This window comes from Chrysochloris asiatica, unplaced genomic scaffold (genome assembly GCF_000296735.1).
Source record: "Chrysochloris asiatica unplaced genomic scaffold, ChrAsi1.0 scaffold00124, whole genome shotgun sequence".
NCBI classification, from domain to species: Eukaryota; Metazoa; Chordata; class Mammalia; order Afrosoricida; family Chrysochloridae; genus Chrysochloris; species Chrysochloris asiatica.
In genome coordinates, this window is record NW_006408642.1 from 232,427 (window position 1) to 241,664 (window position 9,238).

A 9,238-nucleotide genomic window follows, 5' to 3' on the forward strand; every position below is an offset into this window, starting at 1 on the left:
GCGTAGTAGTTACGAATTGGGCTGTGAACCGCAAGGTTAGCAGTTCAAAACTACCAGCTGTTCCGCGGAGGAAAGATGAGGCTCTCTGTTCCCGTAAACCCTGTACAGGGTCGCTATGAGTCGGAACTGACTCCATGGCACATAACCATCAACCACCATAATGTAATCATTTTTTAGGAAATTACTGTAAACATTAAAGTACTTAGAGACAGGCGCATCGTATCTACAATTTACTCAGGAAGCAAACAAACAAACAAAACAAAAAACGTGTAGTACATTTGGAGAATCTAAGAGAAAGATTTATGGGAATTATTTGTTCTAGTTTTGCAGCCTTTCTGTTAAGTCTGAATTCAAAATAAAAAGTTAAAAAATTTTTCTGGAGTCGCTTAGGGATAGAAGCGGCATATTAAGTCACGTTGTTGCTATTTTAAGTGCCGTGGAGTCGGTTCTGATTCATAGAAACCCTATATAGGGTTTCCAAGGAGCAGCTGGTGAATTGATGGATTTGAGCCTCGACCTTAAAGTTAGAAGTCTAGTGCTTATCCCACAGTGCCACACCAGGACTTCTACTAAGTCACGAGGACCAGCATTTGTGGTTACGAATCGGGCTGCTATCCTCCGGGTCAGCAATTCGAAACTACCAACTGTTCCTTGGGAGAACGATGAGGCTTTCTGCTCCCGTAAAGATTTACAGCCTCGGAAACCCTATGCAGGGTCGCTAAGAGTCGGAACAGACATCATGGCACATAACAACAATAACAACTGTAAAAGAATGTTAGAACTGATTTCAAATGGAATACGAACAGAGTATACAGTGAAAGTCATTAGTTTCTCTGCTCTCCTTCTTCAATCCAGAACCCTAAGCCATCTGCACTAGCCGTCCCAGATCACGGAAGTCAATTTCGCTCCACAGGTGCGCAAAAAACCTGCCCCAATGGAGCCGGTTCCGCCAAGTTTTTCCTGTGAGCATGCGCACGCGTACGCAAGCTGTCGCTAACCAATCGGTGTCCACGTCAGCGTCTTACGAACCGAAGGGGCGGGGCGGGCGTTCTACACATGCGCACCGTTGGGCGGGCCTTCTTCCTTCTCGCCGAACGCCGCCAAGATGGTGAGTGTCGCCTTTACGGGCTCCGGGTCTGGCGGCCTTGCTGCTTGACCCTCTTCTCTGTCGGGAAGCTGAGGCACAGAATGGCGACCAGGGAATACTGGGCACCGCTTGATGAATGTCCCTAGCGGGCGGTATGCGGGATTCGGACTCTCCCCGACGGGGTAACCGGAGAGCGCGTGGAGGGCCCCGGCCGCCTTGGCCACGCGTGCGCGCCGGCGGCGCTGGATGGTTCAGGAGGCGGATGGCCAGGCGGGCCTCAGTCGAGCGGGCGGACTAGGGGATGCGGCCTCCTTGGCCCTGGAAGCAGACCTGAGCCTGCTCTCAACTCTGCCACCGTCTCTGCCGGCTTCGTGCAGCCAGCTGTGGCCCCAGTGCCTGGGTGTGTTCCGCTCTCGTTCCCTGTAACTCCGCTCGGCCATTTGCGTTTTGAACTGAGGAATCGTACAGACCTGCCTGCCTCTTGATTAGTCTCGCTGCCTTTTTCGTTGTAGGTGTTCAGGCGCTTCGTGGAGGTTGGCCGGGTGGCCTATATCTCCTTTGGGCCTCATGCCGGAAAGCTGGTCGCGATTGTAGACGTTATTGATCAGAACAGGGTAAGTGTGAACAAAAATTTTAACTTTCAAGGACTTGAGTTAAACAGAAATACTTGGTTTGAGCCTTCTGCCACTTAAACTAGCCGGGCCGTTTAGCCGATTATGAGCTAAAATATTAGTGACATTTAAGTGAGTTCATGTATGTGAAGTTCAGAACCGTTCTAACCACACGGAAAGGATTTTTGTAATTGCTAATTGTCAGTATTTGAGAGCAGTGAACGAACATCAGAATGTTGTCTGAAAACATAAGGAATAAAGATTTAAAAGCCGAGAATGATTACCAGTTTGTCATTTGTTTATTGGTTTGCTTAACACATAAAGCTAGAGAAAGACTGAACTTTCTACTCCTGTCTCAGAAACAGTCAATGAGGCAGAACCGATGCAACAGCACACCAAAGTTGAAAATAATTGCTCAAAATTCATTTAATGATAGAGGAGTGATTTTGAACAAAAAAAAAAAACGAGGTTATGTGGTTTAAGTGGAATTTTAAAGAAGAATGCTTTAAAAAAAAAAAAAAAAGTTTTTTCAGAGCAGCGTATTTCAGAGAACCATAGCTGGGTATCTAACCACAGAGTCAGTTGTTCAAACCGACCAACTGCTCCCTCCTGGGAAACCCTACACAGGGTCTCTATGAGTTGACATCGACTTAACAGCACACAACATTGTTTTAAGTAGTGAGGAATTGATAATGCTGAACAGAATACTTGTCCCTTATGATTGTTGTTAATGTTTTGTGGTAAGGTTCTTTATCTTCTTAATCTTAGGCTTTGGTTGATGGACCTTGCACACAAGTAAGGAGGCAGGCCATGCCATTCAAATGCATGCAGCTCACTGACTTCATCCTCAAGTTCCCACACAGGTAATGAGCAGTACTTTTTTCCCCTACATTTTAAAATGCAATAAATACTTAGCTTAAGAATGACTCACATTGTGAAAATTGAGGTTTACATTGCTAAAAATGGTCTAGAATTATGATTTTTGGTAGTTTGCATTCATGCCTTTAACACTAAATATCATTATATGCCACTGTAGGATAAGCACTGGACTGTAAGTCTGTTTGAATCGTAAGTTCACTGGTTTAAATTCACCAGCTGCTTCTTGGGACTCCTGTGTAGAGTTGCTGTGAGTCGGAACCAACTCAAAGACACTTGACAACAATCATGAACTGAGTGCTTACTCTTGTCATTTTTACCTTAAAAATTTTTAATAGTTGCAATTCAGCAGTATTCACATGTACAGCTGGTAACACCAATTACCGTAGTCATCTTTCCTATTTTCCATGAACTTTTTGAAGTCCCTTGTGTGAAGAATATATAAAAGGCAATTGTTTTGTTACCAATATGTTACCGCAAATTTTTTAAAGTCCTGAAGTGGCTGTAGGATATAGCACCGGCCTGCAAGATCTGTTTGAACTATTATAAGGTTGGTGTTTCAATCTCAGCAGCCGTTCCTTGGAAACCCTATATACAGGGTTGCTATGAATCAGAACTGACTTGACAGCACTTTATTTAAAAACAACAATAAAGTTATTTTAATCCTCTTGGCAGTTTTCAGTGTAGAGTTGTGGACTGGTAACTGTAAAGTCACTATGGGTCTGAACTGATTCAAAGGCACACAGTAGTACATTTGTAGTGACTATATGTAAGTTTACTATTTGGACACGGCATTGTATTCTAGAAGATCCTTCCCTATTCACTTTTTCTCCCTCCACTAAAATTGTGATAGAAATCTATGCTGTGGGTACAGCACTTCACATAAATAGTGCCTGGCATATGCATCGCAAACATGTAGGTACTGGCATTAGAGAACAGCTTTGCCCTCGATCTGCAGTGAATAAATACGTCCATGCTGCTGCTTTTAGATCTTTAAGAGAAGTTGTACAAACTGGTGTCAACATAAGTACACACATTTCAAATGCATTTCCATAACTAAAAGGGAATTATGTTGGCTTGACTCGACGGCACTTAACAACAACAACAACAATGCATTTCTTAATGAAGCGGTGGTGGTTGTTGTGAAGTGCCCTCGAGTCGGTTCCGACCCATGGCAACCCTTAATAGGGTTTCCCAGGAGCAACTGGTGAGCTTGAACCACTAACCCTGCAGTTCAAATGGCTTTTCAATCTGGCGCATTTACCCACAGCACCACACCAAGAGGTGATTAGCATGTCAGTATTTAATCAAGGGTCCTTGATAAAGGAGTATGGTTCAAGACCTTGTCAGTTTAGCAAGCGTCCAGGAGTCTGAAATGACTCAATAGAAACTTAACAATAGTACAACATTATTTTGTTAAAACATAATTCGGGATTTTGAACAACATGCTTATGGAACTAACTACTAACTCTGTAGCAGAGGAGTTTCTGGTTTCTGGTACTTTTTAGAACATCTTTGTAGATATCCCATCAAATTCTGTGTTAAAAAATACTTTTTAAGTTTCTGCATTTTAAAGAACTTTCATTAGGGCCCTAATTTGTTTTTAGTATATTTGCATAACTTGGGATTCTAGTTCTACAAAATAAAAATGTGAGCCAAGAATTTTGTCCTGGTTTTCATACACACAGGAAATAGTTTTTTACACATCCACTATTCTGTGTTACATTGCATACATAGTCAGAGGTGATTTGTATGTGCACACTGGACTAATTTAGGAGGTTTGCCTTAAAATGTGCATCTTTGAAGCTGATTTTCTTGGTCTGTGCTCCTGACTTTCTTAGTGCCCGCCAGAAGTATGTCCGAAAAGCCTGGGAGAAGGCTGACATCAATACAAAATGGACAGCCACAAGATGGGCCAAGAAGATTGAAGCCAGAGAAAAGGTATAACCACTTGAGACTATTTATTTAGACAATTCTGTTCTGTTTCCTTTCTTTCTTTCTTAGAGGTGGGAAGATAGTGCCAGAGGGATCATTTTTTTTTTCTTTTCTTTTTTTTTTTTACAGAAAGCCAAGATGACTGATTTTGATCGTTTTAAAGTCATGAAGGCAAAGAAAATGGTAAGGTTTTAAATTTTAAAGTTCTTGGTGCAAATAATAAAGTATATTTCAAGATATGGGAGCAATAGCTAATTCGTAATTCAGGCAGGTAGCTTCTATGGAGTGTTTTGTGGAGAATGAGAATTCCCATTCATGAACCAATTAGAGGGTCATTACCATTTTGATTAAAACTGAGCCTTATTGAGAATGTAGAGGATTGTTGGAAATGGATTATTTGTAGTCTAGCCCCTAGAGTTTTGGGTACTCATAAACAACCAATACTTTGAAATTTTTCAGAGGAACAGACTAATAAAGTATGAAGTAAAGAAGCTTCAAAGGGCAGCTCTCCTGAAAGCTTCTCCCAAGAAAGCAGCTGCTGCCAAGGGAACTGCACCCACTGCAGCAACAGCGGCTGCGAAGGTTCCAGGCAAGAAGGCGGCCCCTGCAGGCAAGAAGGCTCCTGCTCAGAAGGAGAAAGCTCCTGCCCAGAAAGAAAAAGCTGCAGGCCAGAAAGAGAAACCCGCAGCCCAGAAGGCTGGTGCTCCAAAAGCTCAGAAGGGTCAGAAAGCTCCAGCCCAGAAGACACCTGCTCCAAAGGCAGCAACCGGCAAGAAAGCATAAAGGGCTATTATAAAAGTAATAAAGTATCTTTTGACATGCTAACAATGTTTGTACCTGTAGATAAAAAACCTACTGGTGGAGCTGGAATTAACGAGATAGATTGGTAGAATTGTGTTACCTTCTGAAAAATAGAAAAATCAATCCCTTGACACTGCACTACTACCACTCTACCCTGATTCAGTTGGGTATAGATGGTATAGAACCATTATACTCAAAGTCATAACTGGTAGTTTCGTATGAAATCATGGTTAAGCTGTCCAAAGTAGTAGCTAGTGGATGGAACTGTTGACGTTGTGGCTGGCAGTCCAGTACTGTCCTATAGCACTACCGCAGGACTTGATTATAGGAAATGTTAGGTGTCATCGAATCATAGCAACCTTAAGCACAACACGGTGAAACAACCGGTCTTAATACACTCTTTGAACAATCACTAAGCTTGAACCCTTTGTATTTGCCTCTGTGTTGATCCAATTCGCAGGGAGTCTGTCTCACCTTCGAGTTTACTTAGCACGATGTCCCTCCTGATGAATCTGAAGTATGAAAGGCCATTCTGGCTGTACTGTGCAACAGGTTTTAGTCCATGGTAAGTTATGTAAATTAGTTGTTAGCCTAAAGGTTTTAGGTGGGTTTAAATGCAATAAGGATAAATTTGTCCTAAACGCCTTGGATTTGGTTCTGACCTATAGCAACTCTATAGTGCTTACAAGGAGCAGCTTGGTGGGTTTGAACTACTGACCCTACAGTGCCACACCAGGAGTCCATAAGGATAGGTTGGTCTTGGTTGTTTTGAGGTTTAAAGTTGGGTGACGTAAAGGATACAGGTTCAAATCTACCCAGAAGCACCTCTGAAATAAGGTGATGGTTGTAGGTTATCTAGTCAGTTTCCACTTAGTGATGATAGAGTTTTGAACACAGCTACTTGCCCAAAAAAATCATCTACTCTTAAGTGGCTGCTGAGCACAGTTTAGACTCAGCAAGTTTTTGGTGTTTTTACTACAAGAAAAATACTGCTTTCACTTGTAATCAAGTCAATTTCAACCCATAGCAACCCTGTATAGGGTACCTGAGGAGCAGCTGGTGAGTTTGAACCACCAACCTTGCAGTTCAAACAGGCTTTGCAATCCAGTGGATTAACCCACAGTGCCACACCAGGAGTCGTTAACTGCTTTTAAGTTGGTTTCAAATTTTGCAACCCTCTGCACAGCTGCATGAAACACTACTTGGTACTGTGCCAATCCACCTCCTTATTTGTCCCTCTTTCTCATTGTCCTTTCACTTTACCAAGCATGATGTCCTCCAGGAACTGGTTCCTGTTGATCCCATGTTTTGCTGTCATGGCTTCAAAGGAACATTCTGGGTGTACTAGCAACTGATCTGGCTGTTCACAGTACCTTAAATATTCTTCTGGAACTCTTAACTCATATATTCTGTAGTCTTATTCACTGTCCCGGAGTCCTAGTGTGGCGCTGTAGGATTGCTTATCAAAACCATGAGGGGAGTTAAACCCACCAGCTATTCCTTGGAAACCCATACAGGGTCACTGTCAGCTCAGCACCTAACTCATTGTCCCACTTTAACATGCCTAAGTGATTGAATCCGGCACACCTTAGTCCTCAGACTGTCTTTGCTCTTGAACACTTAAAATGCTGCTTAGAGAATGGCACAAAAGAAAAGGTACTGTAAGATGGAAAGGAATCAGATGCGAAGAAGAGACTTAGGTACTGTCAAGTTGGTTCTTAAGCAGGGACCCTGTATAGGATTTCTGAGGAGAGTAGCTGGTGGATTTGAACCACTAACCTTGCAATCAGTCCAGTGCTTATCCTACATATATATTGTGCCACACAGTACTGTTGAGTTGGTTTCAACCCATAGTGATTGCATAGGGTTTTTGAGGAGTTGGCTGGTTAATTTGAGCCATGGTCTTTGCGGTTGAGTGCTTATCCTACAGGGCTGCACCAGGACTGGTTATGCACCTGGAGTTGGTTCTGATTTTCAGCGACCCTGTACAGGGTTTCGGAGGCTATAAATCTTTACGGGAGCAGAAAGCCTCTCCCGCGGAATCACTGGTAGTTTTGAACTGCCGACCTTGAGGTTAGCAGCCTGATAAGTAACCACTACGCTACCAGAGCTAGGGTTTTGATAATCCAGTGGAAGGGGAGTGATGCTTTAGATTTGGACTATTGCACTGGTAAACTGAGTCTTTATAGGCGCAAGAGTGAAAGTTAGATGGTGGTTTTAAAACTTGGCATCATAAATGGTCTAAACCAAGAGTGAGCAGGTGATGGAAAAAAACTCCTTATTGCAAGTTTCAGACTTTTGTCACCAGTACAGTTTTCCATTTCTTAAAACTACTTACTAATAAGCACCTGTGGTCTTCATATGTCCTGTGTCCTTTCATATCTTGGGGTCCCAAATACCAACTTGCCATAACCTGAGGAGCTCTGGTAGTGTAGTGGTTACAAATCAGGCTGTGAACCTCAAGGTCAGCTGTTCCATGGGAAAAAGATGAGGCGTTCTGCTCCCATAAAGATTTACAGCCTCAGAAACCCTGTACAGGGTCACTGTGAGTCGGAACTGACTCCACAGCACACAATAACAACATAACCTGAACTGACCTCAGCCTTGAATTGGGCTGGCCCAGAAAATTCCCTCGGAAGCAACTGTTTATGATTGAGTTTGCTCTCTGGATCATACTGGTGTATTCAAGACATCCTTGATTATGATTTGAATAAAATCATCTTCATTAGTTTGATCTTGCTTAAAAGACTAATTGAAAGAGCTCTGAGCTGTATGATCACCGTGCAACACTTTGTAGGTCCCTTTTATGAACACACCCTGATGAAACTAAGATGAGTGCAGTACAGAGATCTGACTACAATCATCCCCTGGGCGCAGAGACATGCTTAAGCACATTTTTTTTTTTTTTAATCTGGGCATGTATGAACTGGAACCCTAATAATTTTTTACTTAGTCTCGTATACATACAATGATACAAATTCTGTTATTAGTTATTCAAATATTAAAGTATATTTTTTGGCTATTGATTTTGAAACAGTTGTCTTAAAATCTCTACAAATACAGAATTATGGTTTTTTCATCTTTAAATATGTTAACAAATACATAAGAGCTGTCAGTATATTTTAAGTCCAGTCTGCATCTCTAATGCAACCCATTTGCATTGCTCCTGTAATTGGACTTATTTCTGTTACTTGTGGTTTCTCTTTGCCATCATCTTTTTTTTTTTTTTTTTTTAATTACCATCTTTTGACACACCTTCCTGACTTTACCTTACTCCCATATTTCTTCCTTTTGCTTTAATCAGCTTGGAAGTTACAAACTTTCTATTCTCTTAACCTATAGAATTGAATTAATACCTACATCTTCTACTCACCTTCCTTAAGCAGTAGAGAGGCAACATTTATTTAGGTTCAGTAAAGTTTTTCACTGGTTTTCTGTTTACTGTTGATTCTCCATTTCGTCTCTTTACCTTAGATTTATTTATTTATTCTCATTTTCATAGACTGAACCCTTAGTGTTGATGAATGATAAACTTTTTATTTTATTGTGAATAATGTATGATAGTTTACATGGAAAACCATTAGCTTTACATTCATCCCATCTAACATATATCGTTTCATTGTCATGGCTGCAATCCCCTCCATGCATCATCAACCAACAAAAGGGTATATATCCGTCAAGCTTGCCCCTTGATCTTCAGCACACAGCCTCTGAGTCCCCAACCGCTCCATTTCTCCATGTCATCGTCTCTACCTCCATCTCTGGCATCATTGTTTCTCTGGGTAGGGTCCCGCACTCCACTCTTCTCTCTTAATGGTCCCAGGGACCTCCGCTCCTGGACTGCAAAGTCAACCACGCCCTTCCTTTTGCTACAAGACGTCTGCCTGTACATTTCTCACCCTCACAGTCAGTCATAGCAGTTATTCAC

General features: G+C 42.0%; 1 protein-coding gene across 1 annotated transcript; it reads left to right on the plus strand.

Moving 5' to 3' along the window:
• Positions 1-1,041: 1,041 nt before the first annotated feature.
• RPL14 (ribosomal protein L14) lies at positions 1,042-5,292 on the plus strand. The gene is made up of 6 exons (XM_006868752.1): positions 1,042-1,108; positions 1,600-1,701; positions 2,467-2,561; positions 4,416-4,515; positions 4,639-4,692; positions 4,969-5,292. Exons 1-6 carry the CDS (start codon positions 1,106-1,108, stop codon positions 5,290-5,292), a joined length of 678 nt encoding a protein of 225 aa, XP_006868814.1. The 5' UTR covers positions 1,042-1,105.
• The last annotated feature ends 3,946 nt before the right edge of the window (positions 5,293-9,238 follow it).